Consider the following 18,676-nt stretch of genomic DNA (forward strand, 5'->3'; position numbering starts at 1 on the left):
TTCTCCTCAGAGGAGGTGCCTCCAGTGGAGACCACAATCCCCATTACCAGGGTAAGGGAAGGCTGTCTGATACCTGAAGGCCCCACATGGTGTGAATCCTCTGGGGGCCTGGAAAACAACATTGAGTCCTGAACTAAAGCCTCTAAAATATCTAAATGCAACTCTGAAGCGAGATGAAGCTGTCCTGTTCACAGAAGCAACCAGTAGCAAGTGATATCCTGCACTCCTCACTAATTGCTTTGACAAGGCCACTGACCCCTCTTATCCTGTCCGTGGATGAGGTTTTGCAAATGTGGTCTGCCCGCCTGCCTGTTTTGCCTTTGTGATGGCCTAAAAATCACACGGGCTATGTAAACTCTGAGACAATTGGTGTCTCAAGGGCCTTAACTGGCCACTCAATTAATGGCAGGCGCGCCTCCGTCTCCATCGTGTGCCCACCTGGCGAAATATCACAAGAGTGCGCGTTGATGTCAGCATGCTCGGCCAATGTCAATGCGCTTTATTTAACGCTTAAGCGGGTCGGGCACGCACCCGCCTGCCAAGCTAAAAATTCTGCCCATAAAAAACAGAAAATGCTGGAAATACTAAGCATGTTGGGCAGCATCTGCAGAGAGAGAAAAAGTTAACATTTCATTTTGATGGCCAGGAAAGGTCATCAACCTGAAACGTTAACTCTGTTTCTCTCTCCACCAATGTTGCCTTAGCTGCTGAGTGTTTTCAGTTTTTTCTGTTTTTATTTCAATTTCCAGCATCTGCAGTATTTTATTTTTGTCCATTTAAAGACCACAGTTTAGACTACTCAAGATCCTGAAATGCCAGTCAGAATAAGGTAGGGTGGCCATTCATCTGGTTTTGTACCGGACAGTCCAGCTTTCGACGATCTGCCTCTATTCCGATACTGGATGGCCTTATGTCTGGCATTCTGAATTTGAAAACACCTGCCTGAGGAATGTCCGATAGGATGCTCATTCGCAGGCAGTCACTGTTGATTGCCAACCGATGGAAACTATTTTGTATGACACTGGTATCACCCAATGAATTTTCCGAGCCCGCTGGCAGCATGCATGATAGATGGCGGGCGTGAAAAATATGGCACGACCTGCTTCAGGACAGTGTGAAGGCAGGTCGCGATCGTCCGCTCAGCCCGCAAATGGCAGGCCACATTTCCCGCCATCGGTCGGCGGGAAGCTAATTGTAATACATTAGCATATAATTAAAAAGCCATCCCGGCAGATGCTTGCAACCCGCCCTATCCTCCATCCATGTCGGCAGGAAAGCACACTGACGTGTTTCACAACAGCACACAGGCAACATGCACTTGGTGGCCTTTACTTTGGGGGAGCCAAGATGAGTGAGCAGCAGTGTTCTCCACAGCTCGCCTGTTGCTTACAGGCCTCAGGGGCCAGGGGCTGGGGGCAACTGATGTATGGCCCCGGAGGCGAGTGCTGATGGTGTGGGGATGGTATCCAGGGGCAAGTGCTGGCCAGCCTCAGAGGCATCTACTGAGGGTGTTGGGGGTCAAGTACTGCCCTGGCACTGCATCCCACGCACAGGCAATCGAGGTGGGGGGCAGGGTAAGTGAGGGGAGTGGCCACACAAACTGACCATGCCTCTGTAACTAAATCAAATCAGGCGCAGCCACAGTGATATGACTGGGGTCAGGCTCCTAAGCCTGCCCGCCCATGCAAGCAATGCAGAAGTACCAAAGGGCCACCAAACACTCCATAACTTACCCGCGTACCCCCCTACAGACTTGGAGTCTGCCACCAATTTATTGCACCACGGTGCAGTTGGACTGCACACGTTATACAATCTCCTCGCCAATGCTGGCCCTGTAGCAGTCACTACTGGAGGCACTCACAGCCCCTTGCAATCTCAGCATCCTGGTTTGGACCAGTGGCCACATGTCGTAGGTTAACAGGGCAGCCATGCAGTGCACTCATCTCTGGCCATCCAAGGGTAATCAGCACTCTCCAGGAAGCATTAACGGGCGATCACACAAGGCCAGGAAAGGTGCTAAGTACAGCCAATGATAACCACGCTTCTCTCTCTTTCATGTTGCAGGTGACCTAGTTGTACGCCTGATGGCCTACAGAGACCGTAGAAGACAGAGTGACTGAGGCATCTGGCCCCGTAAAGGTAGGAGCAGCAAGCTCATGAAGAAGGGGCAGCAGGGGCTCCTGCATATGCTGCCCAGGAGCGACAGTGAGTCATGGCTGGTCGGCGCCTAGGGACACCCAGGGTCTATAGACACTGCCTGTCATTCCTGCAGATGACTGAGAACCAGTGTTGCCGACGAATGTGCATGTCTAGGACTTGGACTTAGTGCAGGACTTGGCGCCAAGGGGACATAGAGGGCATCCACTGCCAGTGGTTATGAAAGTGACCATGGCATTCAATTTCTATGCCATTGGCTCCTTTCAGGGCTTCACACGTGACCTCAGTGGGATTTCACAATCTGTCACCCACAAAGGTATCCATGAGGTCACAGATGCCATCTTTTCCATGGCACACAACTTTGTGTATTTTGCCCAGAACCAGGACAGCCAGGATGCAAGAGCCATTGGATTCACCCTGATCTTGGGATTCCCACAGGTGCAGGGTACGAATGACTGCACTCATGTGGCACTCAGGTCTCTGTCACTATATTCAGTGGACTTCATTAACCGCAAGAGCTTCCAATCACTGAACATGCAGCTGGTTGGTGACCACCAGAAACGCAAACTGCAGGTATGCATACAGTTTCCAGGGAGTGTGCGTGATGCCTACATTCTGAGTCACTCGCAGATCCCTGCAGTTTTCCAGGGTCCACAGAGGCTGCAGGGTTGGCTCCTTGGGGGCAAGGATACCCGCAGAGGCCACGGCCAATGACAACCATGCGGCGGCCTCAGACTGCAGCAGAGTGACGCTATAATTAGGTTCATGCAGCAGCTCACAACTTGGTGGAGCAGACCACTGGGATGCTGAAGATGCGGTTCCGGTGCCTGGACTGGTCTGGTCTGGTGGAGCCCTGTAATACAGTCCGCAGAGGGTGTCGCACATCGCCGTCATCTGCTGTGCCCTTTACAGCCTGGCGCTGCAATGGGGAGAGGAGCTGGCTGAGGAGGAGTTGCAGCAGCTGCACGTCTCCTCCGATGAAGATGCTGCCGATGGGGATGAGGGTGAGGGGGTCATCGGTGGTGAGGACGACGGGGATGAGGCTCTCACATTGGCTAGGCAAGGCGGGCACACTCAGGAGGCCATCATAGCTGTCAAATTTGTGGAGGATGATGACGACATGCAGTGAGGACACTCCATAGATCTTCACATAGCCTCTGAGAAGGTCTGACTCCTGTCTGGCTGAGGGCAACTCGCTTGTGGTCCATGATCAGGGCCATTTCAGAGACACAGCCATGAAACGTTAGGCATATCTGATGCTGTGTCTGCCTTCAGCACCTCAGCCCTTCAGGAGCTGATGCACAGCATCACTGGTTGCAGATACGGGTGTGATGGGGGCCAGCCCCACCTCGAAGGTGCTGAGAGCACACAGAGAGTATGAGAGAACTCTGTGGCACCCGCCCACTGCATTCTGGCAGCAATGACCAGCACCGCCGAGGTGCAGGCATTAGTAATGTTTCCTGGGAGTTTGAGGCTGGACCATCACTGTGGTCTGATGGCTGCACAGAACAAAGGGAAGAGCCCCTGGACTGAGACATCTGCCTTTTATCTGTGCAGAAAGGTTTCACATCTGAGTGACAAGAACACTGTTCATCAGAACAAGGAGCCACAGGCAGGGTGACATTCTTAAGTTTACTGACAATAATGAACAATATGTACAAGTGATTAACACCCATGACTAAGCTGTGCAACTACTTTTACCTAACTTTCCTAACCTGGCCTTGGTGCTCCCCGGACATCCAAGCGGAGGTGGAGGCAGCCTGCTGACTGTGACACCCTGTATGTGATGACTTTGGCGGGCATCCTCTGGAGGGCCAAAACTTGAAAGGCCCTGGCCTGCTTTCGGGGTCCTGCTGTGTGGCAGTGGCACCCTCCTCGGCCTGTAAAGCTGGAGCCGCGGGAGGTCATTGGGCGAGGGGATTCAGATCAGCCGGTCACTCTCAGAGTCACCTGGGTGGATGGCCCTGCAGCATGCACCTGCTGATCCTCCTCCCTTTGGGTGCCCGAGGGTCCCTGACTGACTCCATGAGTGGAAGGGGTAGCTGGAGTGAGAATGAGCTGCCCAGCACCCTTCTCGCGTGCACACAGTTGGAGGCCAACTATGGCAACAGCGATAGAGTTAAGCCCACACAGTAGTGCAGGATGATTCCCTGGACCAAGGTCTCCATGGCGGTCGCCATCCTGCCAGTGTTGACCTCGGTGTGTTGCAATGCCGGCGCAATCACCTCAGCCTGAAGACTGAACGGAGTCCTCGGTCGTGCCTTGCAATTTGAGGAGTGCAGCAGACACTCCTTCTTGATGTTCCCTAGCTTGCCTTTGCAGCTCCAGCAACTGTGACATGACTGAGTCAAGAGGCTCGTCATCTGACTCGGGCTCAGCAATGTTCTGGCCTCCAGCAGTCCTCCGAGTGCCGAGGACCTGGAAAGTCCCTGCCTCCGCCTGCTGTGGATCAGAAACTGCGATGTGATTGTGATCCCAAGGCTTCTCTAAAGCTAGGTCCCACAGAGGTGTATGTCTGTGCTGGAGGAGGGTGTGGGTGAGCGCTGTGACGGGACTTCAGGGAGGGTACTTTCAGGTTCCTCTTCAGAGGTTTCTTCGGAGCTTCATTGGAGGCCCTGGGTCATGGACTCTGTCAGCTGTTTGGCAGATGTGCCTGTGAAAGTGAGGGGAGATAATTAGTACACGGCAGTGGCCTGTGAAATAGGACACATCACTCACAGGTTGTCTGATGGATGTTGCACTGCTGGATCCTCACTTGGTAGAGCGGCGCTGACCTCACCATCAGCACAGGACCCGTCCCGGTCATCACCAGCCAGATGGATGGCTCTGTTTTCGAATTCTGTCAGAGCTTTGATTTCCAGCATCCCTCCATCTGTCCGTGATCTTTCCTTCCTCTTGTGAGCCAGGTTGTCCTGCATGGATAGAGATGGGGAATGTGTATCGGGACTCCTGCCAGGTCAGATGATAAGTATGCCTGGCCTGTGTGGGTGGTGAGTGGTCCCATGGACGGGATGAGGACAATGACAGTGGTTGTGAAATAGTGAATGGTGATGTCCCTTGCACTGGCAGTGAGTGAGGGCCCTGTGGATGTGTGATGGGTTTGTGAGTGAGAGAGCTGGGAGCGATGAAAAGAGAGACTTACCCTGGCGGAATGGAGATCATCATTCATCCCCTTAAGGCATTGGATGGCTGTTCTCCTCTGCAGGGCATTCGTGCTGACCGTCCCTACCACCGCCTCCCAAGCTGGGTTGCTGATATTGCTGCCCATCCTGCGGCCAGAGCGTAGGTAGAGCAAATCCCGTCGGGCCTCCATGTCATCCAGCAGTCGCTCAAGGGACCCATCATTGATGCAGGGCCTGCAGTCTTTTTGTCTTTGCAGACCATATCTTCCGGACAGCAGTGGTGAGCTGGTGGCGATGAGCGCTTTGCTGGCGGCTGCCTTTTAAAGATGGCGGCCGGCGTGATGCAACAGGGGGATGATGGCAAGTGGGCTAGTGGGAGACTGCCCGCTATGGAAACGATATGTTTCCCGGGAATGCATAAATAATAAGGCGGGCTCGGGAAGATACGGCGTGAAAACCTGCCACTTTCATTAGTGGGTAGGGCTCTATTTTACCCGCCCACTACCGCACTTAGTGCAATTTTGGGAAAATTCCGCCCTTCAGCGCTGGGCGTTTCCATGAGGCCACCCTACCAGGCTCATTGGTTAATATCAATGTCATTTAAAATCATTTTCAAGTTAGCGAATACCTGCAACAAAAGATCCTATCAGACCCATCCATGTGTTACGTGTGCCATTCAATAACCTCATAGGTGATCTCGGCCTCATCTCCACTTCCTTACCACCTCCTGACATCATTACACGATCTTTTGGTTGGTGGGCATACACGACAGTCGGCAGCGCACACGCCAACAATTAAAGCCCTTAAATAATTAATTAATTTGTGCTCTTTGCTGCTCTCTCAACTGTTCAGTTGGTGGGTGGGTGAATAAGCATGGCAGCCTTTGCATTTTTTACGAAACCTCATTCACGGGTGGGATGAAGTTTCCAATGGTAAGTAAAAAACACCTAAAAATGTTTCCACTTCATCTTAAACATGTCCCTCTTCATGTGACTGAGTCACATGTGGGTACATGTGTGTATCATTTATTAAAGCTTTATTTGCCTTTGTCCAGATCTTCAGCTCCCTGAGACAGCTCTGTGCCCTCAGGGAGCTGTCAGTGGGCACTCCCCAGCACATGCGCAGACTTCCGCGCTCGCCCTCCTCCCACCCCCACCCCGACAGCTCTGAGCATTTCAGTGCACCTTTCACACTGGCTGGCCTTTAACTGGCTGTTTCGCAGCCACTCCTGGGCCCATCCGCCGCACTGGCCCGATGAAGGGAAAATCCAGCCCTATATGTTTTGGGAATATAACTTTTAGTTTGGGGACAGAAATTTTTAACGTAAGATAAATAAAGACTTCCAGTTTGAGAGACTGGTAAACAGACCTAGAAGAATTGCAGTTCAGAGGGTGGCCTGTGTTTATTTTATAAGGTCAGAGTTGGAAGTTTTGTGGTGGAGACAGGGTATCCACAGTTGTCTCATTAACGGGTTTATTCATATGGTTTCCCAGATCAAAGAAAGGCTTGGAAGAAAATTGTTAAAAAAAAGGTAAGGTCTTAAAGTATAGGACTTAAAGTATCCTTATACTTTTCAGATCAAAGCCCGGTTTTGGGAATTGGAGGTAATTCATTTGAATCTCTACCAAGATAACCCGAACCTTTTCTGAACTGCCTCCAATGCAAGTATTTCCTTTCTTAAATAAGGAGACCAAAAGCTATATGCAGTACTCTAGGTGTGGTCTCACCAACGCGCTGTACGTTGCAACAAAACTTCCCTACTTTTATAATTCATCTCCCTTCCAATAAAGGCCAACATTCCATTTGCCTTCCTAATTACTTGCTGTGCCTGCATGCTAATTATTGTTATTTCTATATGAGGATACCCAGATCCCTCTGTATCACAGCATTCTATAGCCTCTCTCTATTTAAATGATATTTAATTTTTCTGTTCTTCCTACCAAAGTGGACTACCTCACATTTTCCCACATTATATTCCATCTGCCAAATTCTTATCCACTTACTTAATCTATCTATATCGCTTTGCAGACTCTTTGTGTCCTTCTTACAACTTGCTTTCCCACATATCTTTGTACAGTCAGCAAATTTGGCGAGAAAATACTGGGTCCCTTCATCCAAGTCATTAATATAGATTATAAACAGTTGAGGCCCCAGCACGGATCCTTGCGGCACTTCACTACTTACAGTTTGTCAACCTGAAAATGACCCATTTATCCTGATTCTCTGTTTCCTGTTAGTTAACTAATCCTCTATGCTAATATATTACCCCCAGCACCATGAGCCCTTAGCTTGTATAATTTTATGAGGCATCTTGTTGAATGTCTTTTGGAAATCCAAATACACTACAGCTACTGGTACCCCTTTATTCACTATGCTTGTTTCATCCTCAAAGAATTCTAACAAATTTGTTAAACAGGGTTTTCCTTTCATAAAACCATGGTGACTCTGCTTGATTGTATTATGATTTTCTAAATGTTCTGCTACTACTTCCTGAATACTGGATTCCTACATTCTTCCAGTGATAGATAATAGGCTAACTGGCCTGTAGTTTCCTGTTTTCTGTCTCCCTCTTTCCTAGAATAGAGCAGTTACATTAGCACATTTCCAATCTGCAGGGACCGTTCCAGAATCTAGGGCATTTTGGAGTATTAAAACCAATGCATCCAATATCTCTAAAACCAATCCTTTTAAACCCTAGGATACAGGCCATCAGGTCCAGGGAACTAGTCAGCCTTTAGGCCGATTAGTTTTCCTACTGTTTTTTCTCTAATGAAAGTGATTGTTTTAAGTTCCTCCCTCTTTTTTTGCCCTTGATTTTCTATTATTATTGGGGTGATTTTTGTAACTTCCAGCATGAAGACAGATGCAAAATACTTCTGCGTCATTTACTTGTTCCCTGTTGTTAATTCCCCGGTCTTATCCACTAAGAGGCCAATGTTTACTTTAGCTACTCTATTCCTTTATTTATACATGTAGAAGCTCTTACTGTATGTTTTCATATTTCTTGCTACTTTACTCATATTCAAATTTCTCCCTTTATTATTTTTTAGTCATCCTTTGCTGGTTCCTAAAATTTTGCCAAACCTCTGGCCTACCACTAATCTTCATAGCATTGTACCCCTTTTCTTTCAATTTGATACCATCCTAACCTCCTTAGGTAGCTATAGATAGTTTATTTTTCTTGTAAAGGCTTTCTTTCTCAATGTAACATATATTTGTTGAGAACTATGAAATATCTTCTCTAATGTCTGCCACTGATCATTTACTGTCTTACATTTTAACTTATTTTCCAAGTCAATTTTAGCCAACTCTGTCTACAGGCCCTTGTAATTACTTTTATTTATGTTTAAGGCACTAGTTTCAGACCCAAGTTCCTCACCTTCAAACTGAATGTGAAATTCTAACATGGTATGATCACTCTTTCCTAGAAGATCTTTTACTGTCAAACCATTAATTAATCTTGTCTCATTACACATTACCAGGTCTAAAATAGCCTGATCTCTCATGTGAGAGACTGTCCTGAATACACTGTATGAACTCATTCTCAAGGCTACCTTCAGCAATTTGACTGGTCCAAACTTCATAAGGATTAAAATTGCCCGTGATTATTGCAGTACCTTTCTTACAAACCCCCATTTTTTTCTTCAGTTATACTTCAACCTACAATGTAGCTACTGTTAGGGGACTTATAAACTATTCACACTAGTGATTTCTTTCCTTCGCTATTTCTTATTTCCATCCAAACTGATTCTACATCTTGATCGTCCGAGCCAAGATAATTTCTCACTACTGTACTGACTGCATCGGTATAGATCTATTTCCTTTTCCTTTCTTCCTATTCTTTCTAAATGTCAAATACCTTTGAATAAGTATTCAGCTCCCAGCCTTTGTCACTTTGCAACCACATCTCTGTAAAAGCTACCATGTCATATCCATTTATGCCTATATGTGCTACCAATTCATCAATCTTGTTACGAATGCTTCCTGTATGCAAATAAAGAGCCTTTAATTCTCTCTTTTTACCATCTTTCCCTACTATGATCATATATGATGTGCAGTGTGCAGTCTTATGTTTATATTCTCTGTCCTGTCACACTCTGGTTATCATTATCCATATTGCTACCCTATACTTTTGTGTTGTCTTTTCTCTTTAACTTTCTAAGGCCAGAATTTTACCTTTGTAAAACATAAAATGATGCACGATGACATCGGGCATGCGTCCTGACGTCATCACGAACTCGCATAATATTTCGTTCGGCGGGAGCGCGCCGGAGTCGGCTGCATACCCACTGATAATTGAAAAGCCTATTAAGGCCATTAACAAGGTAATTAAGTTGAATTTTACGCTGCCCATCCAATCTTATGGTAGGCGGGCAGGCAAAAAGGCCAAGTGGCCTTTACATTTTTTAGGAAACTTCATCCACAAGCGGGATGAGGTTTCCTAAAGCTCATACAAATTAAACAAAAACTATCTCTTGCCATTAAAAACATGTCCCATCTCACGTGACACAGTCACATGAAGAGACACGTTTCATTAAATTTTTAATGTCATTATTAATTTTTTAAAAAAGCGCTTCAATCTCCCTGAGGCAGCTCCATGCCTCAGGGAGATTGAAGCACTGTTTCGTGCGCATGCGTGAACTGCGCGCTAGACTCAACTCTTCCTCCTCCCCCCGCCCACACAGGCAGTGCTCAGCACTACTGCTCCCAGAGTGGGCCTTAATTGGCCCCTGTGTGAAATTGCGGTGCAGAGTCAATCGCAGGCAGCGGTTGGCCTCCCAACTGCCCCACCCACTCCCGCTGAGCCCGCACATCGACCGTAAAATTCTGGCCTAAGTTTCCACTCATCCGAACCCTCCATCCCCAGTTTAGTTTTTACATCCCTAGTTAATTGATTCACTAGGGCACTGGTCTCAGAGTGGTTCATTTGAATCCCTTCCCAACAGAACAGCTCCGTGTTTCCCCACTACTGGTGCCAATGTCCTATGATTCAAAAATAATAATTTTTCAAAACTTTGGCTCAAGGGATGACTTTTCATAGATCTCAACGACTTAATAGCTTGTCTATGTGGAAAACCCTGAACCAGCAACAGGTTATCTATGAATAATTTAGCACCAAGTTCCCCATGAACATGTAGGTTAACTGGAGAGCGGTGGTGCCTATTCAGCCCTACTCCAGCCCTTAATAGTGCGGCAGTATGCACTGACCAGAGTCGGCTACCCTAGACCATGTGATCTGTGGTGCTAATATATTGTTACATTTAAGGGGGATTTTGATTTAGAGGTATTCAGTCATAATTCCATAGATGGCAGCTTTGTACCACTGGCTGCTCAGCCAAGTGCATACATCAAAAGTCTGCACCTGTGGTTCCTCTTGTATTGAGGAGAATTAGTATTGGAACAACAAAATGATCAGGAGGGTAAAACTAAACAGTCTCATGATGGTTTTAATTAATTATATCAGCAGGCCTTAAGCTCGTAATTGTTTTTCTGTGTGTGCATACAAGGTGCTCCTAAGCTCCATTAGTGGCTACCCAATAACCTGGGTAAAAAAAATTTAAGAGTCTCTGTCTGAAATGAGTGCAGGAACTTCATTTCAATATTGAAATGAGGCCAGTGATCATTTCAGGTGGTCCTCAAGGTGCCTAAAATGTGTCCTCAATCAAGTTTGCAATGAGTTAGGTTTCCATGTGGATCCATGGCTGTTGAAGTGGTTATTGTTGCTTTCATTTTATGCTCGTGGATAGGTACATCAATATTAAACTTAGGCCCCAATAACATAATTCACCTGGGCATCATGCAGCCTTCTGATCTGAACAATATATTCTGTTACTTCAGACTTTAGCTATATCCTGCAATTTCTTTTACAATCAGGGGTTATCAGCAGATGTAGGGTAGATCTACTGATGCCTGGGGAGTGGGGAGACAGATTGGTTTTTTGGATGAGTGAGACTCTTGCTCTTTTCAGAGAAAGTCATAATATGATTAGCTGAGTCAACACAGATTTATGACAGGGAAATTGCGTTTGAAAACCTAATACAGCTTTTAAAAGGTGTAACTATTAAAATGGATAAGGGGGATCCAGTAGATATAGCGGGTAGAATTTTACGGGCCCCTACCGGGGGGTTTATAGGTGGAGGAGGGGGCTGTAAAATTCCCCAGATGGCCTTTCCACTGCCTTCCCACCTGTCCCTGACTGGTCCACAATTTTATAGGGCAGCGGGCCAGGTGTTGTCCTTTCTGGGGCCCTCAAGTGACCAATTAATGGCCAATTAAGGGGCTTTTCCCGCCTTGGCTGCAATTTTTAGGCTGGCGGGAGGGGTTCAAGGTGGGGAGAAGCCCATAAATATCCTGCTCAGGCATCCTGTGGGAGATTGAGGGGGTGGTGCTTCCATTACTAGCCCTCTTTCGATACTGGGCACCGAGGTCTGGGCCTGCCCGGCTGCTCCCTCCCTGCCTGGAATTCCCCACAACCACCTCTCCCACACATCTGGGCTTCCCATCCCCTCCCTATCGCAAGACCCCACAGTTACCTCCAACCTGGGACTCCAGCACTTTGATTGGTGGGTCTGTTTGTAGTCGCTAGAATCACAGGCCACGAAAAATCACGTTCAGCTGCGCCGTTAATGGGCTTAATTGCTTGTTTAAATGCCGAGTCGAAAGCATGCCCACTGAGCAAAATATCACACGAGTGCGCGATGACGTCGGGACACTTGCCCGACATCACCTTGCGCAATTTTACGCCCTATCGGGCCAGGCACAGACCTGCCTGCGGGAAGTAAAACACTGCCCTTTGATTCTTTATCTTATTCTTTGAGGTGAACAGCAGGTGACCGAGGGCAGAATTTTGCCCTTATCGTGCAGGATCGGCAGGGGCAGTCAACAAACCGCCCACCGCCGGCGATCGGCAGCACTCTGCGATTTTACACAGGCGGGAAGACCCGCCCAATGTGATACACGAGCGGCAGCACTGAGCGCTACCTGTGTGGGGGGGGCGGGGGCGGAAGTGCGAACACGCCTAGCGTGCCTTCTTCACACTTGCAGAAGAGAGCACAGAATAATCTCCCTGAGGCACGGAGTTGCCTCAGGGAGATGAAGAATTTTCAAAAGAATAATAAAGAGCAGGAAAATGTAATCAAACATGTCCCCTCATGTGACTCTGTCACATGAGCAGGGAAATGTTTTTAATTAAAAATTGAAGTTTTTATTTCATTTGTACTTGCTTCCGGAAACCTCATCCTGCTCATGGATGAAGTTTCAAAAAAAAAAATGCAAAGACCGCCTGGCCTTTTCTCCTGCCCTCCAACCATTAGGTTCAATGGGCAGTGAAAAATTAAAGTTAATTGTTAACTTAATGGCCTTAATAGGCCTCTTAATTGTTGGCAGGCACGCTGCCGGCTCCAGCGCGCGCCTGCCCGCTGACCAAACTGTCACGCGGCCGCGTGTTAACATTGGCACGCTCAGCTGACATCATCACGCCCACCCGCCGAGCTAAAAATTCTGGCCAAAGCCAATTTTAATGGCCGTGCCTTTTTTGATGTCTCGCTGGACAGCTGTCTTCTTCCACCCATTTTAACAATTACCCCCATGTCATAATTCAGACAGTCAACCAGTGAAGGATAGAACTGAAGCCTATTCTTTATACTTCTTCAAGCTTTTATTTACAAAGATACACCACTGCATATCATGTAAAATCCAACAAAAGCAAAGTTTTCAGCCTGCTCCTATAAATATGAGCATGTGAATGCTCAGTTAAATACCCTCATGAATTCAATTAAACATCCAATTAATGTACAATTAACACAGCAATCAGATGGCAGTTAAAATTCTAACACATTTCTATTTGCAACATAGGATCCTGCTTTGCAGAAATGCGAGGCTCCCACCAGATTCAGATGTGCATTTTCGGCCACCCAAAATACAGCGTTATTTTTTACTTGTCACAGGCCTGAAATGGGGTGAGAAATTGATCTTCTACACAGTTTCAATGGATTGGTGTAATGGTAACATGCAGCATACAGGAAATGTAGTTTAGAGGTACTATTTTTGTAAGCTGGAAAATTGCCTCAATGATATCTGTTTAGATAACATTGTTTCCTTATTCATTCATAGGATGTGGATGTCACTGACTAGTCCAGCATTTAATGCCATTCCCTAATTGCCCTTGTTCAGAGGGCATTTAAGAGGTGAGCAGAGGTGGAGGCAGGTGGGGGAGAGGTGAGCAGAGCCAGGGGCGGGAGGGGTTGGGGGGGGGGTATGAGCTGAGCCAGGGTAGGTGGGGGTGGAGTGAGCAGAGCTGGGGGGGTATGGGGGAGGGGGTGAGCAGAACCATGGGCAGGTGGGGGTGGGATGAGCAGAGCCAGGGGTGGGTGGGGGACGGGTGAGCAGAGCCGGGGGCTGGGCATGGGGGAGGTGTGAGCAGAACCAGGGGCAGGGGGGCGGGAGGTGAGCAGAGCCAAAGGTTGGGGGGGTGGGGGGGGGTTGTGAGGTGAGCAGAGCCAGGGGTGGGTGGGGGTGAGGTCAGCAGGGTGAGTGGGGGAGGTGAGGTCAGCAGAGCCAGGGGCAAATGGGGGAGGGGGTGAGCAGAGCCACAGGCGGGTGGGGGAGGGTGTTGAGCAGAGCCGGGGAGGGGTGGGAGGTTTATGCCTGCTAGAGGCAGCTCTAAACAAATCAATGTCAATAATTGGTAAGTACCAGTCAAATGACCCAAATTTACACATGAAAAGTCCTGACAGGACCATCAGCGTGGGCTTCTATGGAGCTATTTCTGCAGAATGGCAAGTTCTGGTTTTCAGTGTGTCGCTGTGCGCTGCTATTGGGACTGGAAGATCCAGGCCACTATTTCTGTTAATGTCAGTGAACAGAGAAAATATACCCAAATAGATGTCGTTTATTTCACTTTAATTTCAATGGTACTCTCAAATTATAAGCTAGTAAAGTCATTATGCAAATATAAAACGATTTTAGAAAATGTCCTGCACTGTCAGGGAAACATAAGATTGCAAAATGTTATTTGAAGCACAGGACAATATTTTTTGAAAAAGCTTACTGAATTACTGCCAAGAAAATGTAATATGGAATCAATCAGACATGGAAACCATACCTTTAATGCACAATACTGGTATCTTGTAATTTGGTGGTTTCTGTCACTATAGCGATCCAGAGGAGTAAACATGACGCTAAATGGCCCTGCCCATTGGCTGAACAAGATAAAAAGATGATGACGCAAACTCTGTTGTGGGAATAGGAATCTGCGGTGATGTACTACAGAGGAAAAAAAAATTAATCTCTAATGTTTGAAGGAAACACATGACAAAATTGTAGGTGTGGCTAAATAAAAGGCTACTTCTGTGTCATCAGTTACATGCTTCAGAAGACAAATAAGTTATTTTAAAATGCGATACCTCAAGTTAGAATACATTGCTTTCATAATTAATCTGAAATAATATTGCTTTGGTATACATTACTCCTGGCACAAATGATTAATGGTTGTCTATGTTCTGCTACTGTGCTTTTATACTGTATCAAATAAAGCAGTTGAAAGAAACTATTTTGTCAACATGATGAGGCCAAAATAGAAAAGCTTTTTTCAAAATGTTTCAGCTGGTCATAGATTGGGACATAGCCTATTGATGAAATCCAAATTCTACTTTGAAAGTTAGAATAGTTAGTATTACCACACTCCAAAAGAAATTCCAGTACTTTGAGTTTGGAAATATTTAAAGAAGCTTAATAATGATGAGAATTAAAAGATATTCCTGGAACTGTCATCGTAAATTGAAATTTTTCACTGGATTACTTTGAACAGAATTGAGTTATAGCATTTATTTTTTCCCTGTACTGTATTCACTTTTGGTCCATTTTTGTGTTCACTGAATTTAAAGTTTTCTTTTGGCATTTTGTTTATTTTCTATTTGTTTGTTAAAAGAGGTAAGTTGTGCTATTAAAATGTCCTCCGAATCTTCCTTGTGGACGCTCATGTTGGTCAAAGAAAGAACCCGATGTAGAAATGGCAAGCAAGAGCAGCAATCGAAAGCAGATGCCTATGCCATTATATATTTTTTTAAAAATGCCAATTTTAAAATACTGCATTCAGTGGGATTTTATTAGCTCCTCTTGATTAAATCCAAAACCTGGGAATTCTAGTCAAAATTATTAAACTTTGGAGCAAGCAAAATAGAATGAAAAAAAAACGCAAGGATAACACATGTTTAAGAGATGGATAAGGTGGTGAGAGATTGCAGAGCTCTGAGATTCAGAAGGATCTGGGTGTCTTATTGCATGAATCACAGAAGGCTAGTATGCAAGTAATTAGGAAAGCTAATAGAATGTTATTGTTTATTGTGAAGGGAATTGAATATAAAAGTAGGGAGGTTATGCTTCAGCTGTCCAGGGCACTGGTGAGACCACATCTGGAGTACTGTGTACAGTATTGGTCTCCGTATTTATGGAAAGATATAAATGCAGTTCAGGGAAGGTTGACTAGACTAATGCCAGGAATGAGTTGTCTTATGAGGAAGGTTTGTACAGGTTGGGCTTGTATCCACTGGAGTTTAGAAGAGTAAGAGGTGACTTGATCGAAACATTTAAGATTCTGACAGGTCTTGACAGAGTGGATGTGGAGAGGATGTTTCCTCTTGTGAGAGAATCTGGAACTAGGGGGTCACGGTTTAAAAATAAGGGGTCGCTTATTTAATACAGAGATGGGGAGAAATATTTTCTCTCAGAGGGTCATGAGTTTTTTGAATTCCTTTCCTCAAATGTCAGTGGAAGCAGTGTCTTTGAATATCTTAAAGGCAGAGTTAGATAGGTTTTTGATTAACAAGGGGGTGACCTTGAAGGGGTGTGGCTTTTCCACGTGATCTTAAATGGCAGAGCAGGCTTGAGGAGCCAAGTGGCCTACTCCTACTCCTGCTCCATGTTCATATAAGGCTAAATTGATGTTCAATTGCAAGGAATATTAGCATACTCTGTAAAGAATTAGTGCTAAGTAAAATTTAAACATACTTCACTAACAATGGTATATGTCAAATAATTTGCACTTTAGACACAGTGAATTAATTATAATGCAGATTTGGAAAGGCACTATGTAAACAATCAAATTACTGGCCATGAACATTAAGGTTTAATTACAGAAAATCATCCATCCGGTTTTGGTATTTTTTCTATTCATTGACGGGATGTGGGCTTCGCTGGCTCGGCCAACATATATATTGCCCATCCCTAATTGCCCTTGAGGTGGTGGTGGTGAGCTGCCTTCTTGAACTGCTGCAGTCCATGAGGTGTAGGTACACCCACAGTGCTATTAGGAAGGGAGCTCCAGGGTTTTGATCCAAAAACAGTGAAGGAATGGCAATATGTTTCCAAGTCAGGATGGTGAGTGGCTCGGAGGAGAACTTCCAAGCAGTGGTGTTCCCATTTACCTGCTGCTCTTGTCCTTTTAGATGGTAGCGGTTGTGGGTTTGGAAGGTGCTGTCAAAGGAGTTTTGGTGAATCCCTGCTGTGCATCTTGTAGATGGCACACACTGTTGCAACTGTGCGTCAGTGATGGAGGGAAAGAATGTTTGTCGATCTCGTGCCAATTCTGCCAATCTGGCTACTTTGTCCTGGACAGTGTCAAGCTTCTTGAGTGTTATGGGAGCTGCACTCATCCAGGCAAGTGGGGAGTATTCCATCACACTTCTGACTTGTACCTTGTAGATGGCAGACAGGCTTTGGGGAGTCAGGAGGTGAGTTACTCATCGCACGATTCCTATCTTCTGATCTGCTTTTGTAGCCACAGTATTTATATGGCTAGTCCAGTTCAGTTTCTGGTCAATAGTAACCCCGAGGATGTTGATAGTGGGGGATTCAATTATGGTAATGCCATTGAACATCAAAGGGCTATGGTTGGATTCTCTCTAGTTGGAGATGGTCATTGCCTGACACTTGTGTTGCACAAACATTATTGCCACTTGTCAGCCCAAGCCTGGATATTGTCCAGGTCTTGCGGCATTTGGACATGGACTGCTTCAGTATCTGAGTCATGAATGGTGCTGAACATTGTGCAATCATCAGCGAACATCCCCACTTCTGACTTTATGATGGACAGAAGGTCATTGATGAAGCAGCTGAAGATTGTTGGGTTGTGGACACTATCCTGAGGAACTCCTGCAGTGATGTCCTGGAGCTGAGATGACTGACCTCCAACAACCACAACCATCTTCCTTTGTGCTAGGTATGACTCCCACCAGCAGAGAGCTTTCCCTCTGATTCCCATTGACTACAATTTTGCTAGGGCTCCTTGATGCCACACTCTGTAAAATGCAGCCTTGATGTCAAGGGCAGTGACTCTCACCTCAGAAGTTCAGCTCTTTCGTCCATGTTTGAACCAAGGCTGTAATGAGGTCAGGAGCTGAGTGACTCTGGCGGAACCCAAGCTGGGCGTCAGTGAGCCAGTTGTTGCCCAGCAAGTGCCACTTCATAGCACTGTTGACAACCCCTTCCATTACTTTACTGATGATTGAGAGTAGACTGATGGGGAGATAATTGGCAGGGTTGGATTTGTCCTGCTTTTTGTGTACATGACATGCCTGGGCAATTTTTCACATAGCTGGGTAGATGCCAGTGTTGTGGCTGTACTGGACCAGCTTGGCTAGGGGTGTGGCAAGTTCTGGAACACAAGTCTTCAGTATTATTGCCGGAATATTGTCAGGGCCCATTGCCTTTGCGGTATTCAGTACCTTCAGCTGTTTCTTATTATTGGCTGGAGACTGGGCATCTGTGATGCTGAGGATCTCCAGAGGAAGCTGAGATGGATCGTTCATTGGGCACGTCCAGCTGAAGATTGTAGCAAATGCTTCAGTTTTATCTTTTGCACTGATGTGCTGGAGTCCCCCCTCATTGAGGATGGTGATATTTGTAGAGCCTCCTCCTCCAGTGAGTTGTTTAATTGTCCACCACCATTCACGACTGAATGTGATAGGACTGCAGAGCTTATATTTGATCCATTGGTTGTGAGATCGCTTAGCTCTGTCTATCACTTGCTGCTTTTGTTGTTTGGCATGCATATTGTCCTGTGTTATAGCTTCACCAGGTTGACATCTCATGCTTAGATACGCCTGGTGTTGCTGCTGGCATGACCTCCTGCACTCTTCATTTGTTCAAAAATGTGTTCATGCCATTGAGTGCAAACTGTTATGCAAAATCCGAGTACACACACAAATCTATTGGGATGAAACTGAAACTGACAAGGTGATGAGAATAACATATATATGGAATGATTAAAATCTTAAAGGCAGAATTTTCAGTTTGACATTGGGGGGGGGGGGCGGGTCCCACACGTCCGTGTGTAAAATGACACGTGGTGATGTCGGGTGAACGTCCTGACGTCACTGCACACCATCACGATATTTTGC

General features: G+C 46.2%; 1 protein-coding gene across 6 annotated transcripts in view; it reads right to left on the reverse strand.

Moving 5' to 3' along the window:
- Positions 1-18,676, reverse strand: part of LOC121284064 (protein furry homolog) — a 520,851-nt gene that overhangs the window by 189,070 nt on the left and 313,105 nt on the right. For all 6 annotated transcript variants that reach the window (XR_005944426.1, XM_041199077.1, XM_041199078.1 and 3 more), the window contains exon 27: positions 14,383-14,543. Coding sequence is in view for 5 of the 6 variants with exons in the window: in XM_041199077.1 (XP_041055011.1) it covers positions 14,383-14,543 (161 nt within the window). In the remaining variant the exon portion in view is untranslated. The remainder of the gene's footprint in view (positions 1-14,382; positions 14,544-18,676) is intronic.

This window comes from Carcharodon carcharias, chromosome 11, assembly GCF_017639515.1.
Source record: "Carcharodon carcharias isolate sCarCar2 chromosome 11, sCarCar2.pri, whole genome shotgun sequence".
NCBI lineage: Eukaryota > Metazoa > Chordata > Chondrichthyes > Lamniformes > Lamnidae > Carcharodon > Carcharodon carcharias.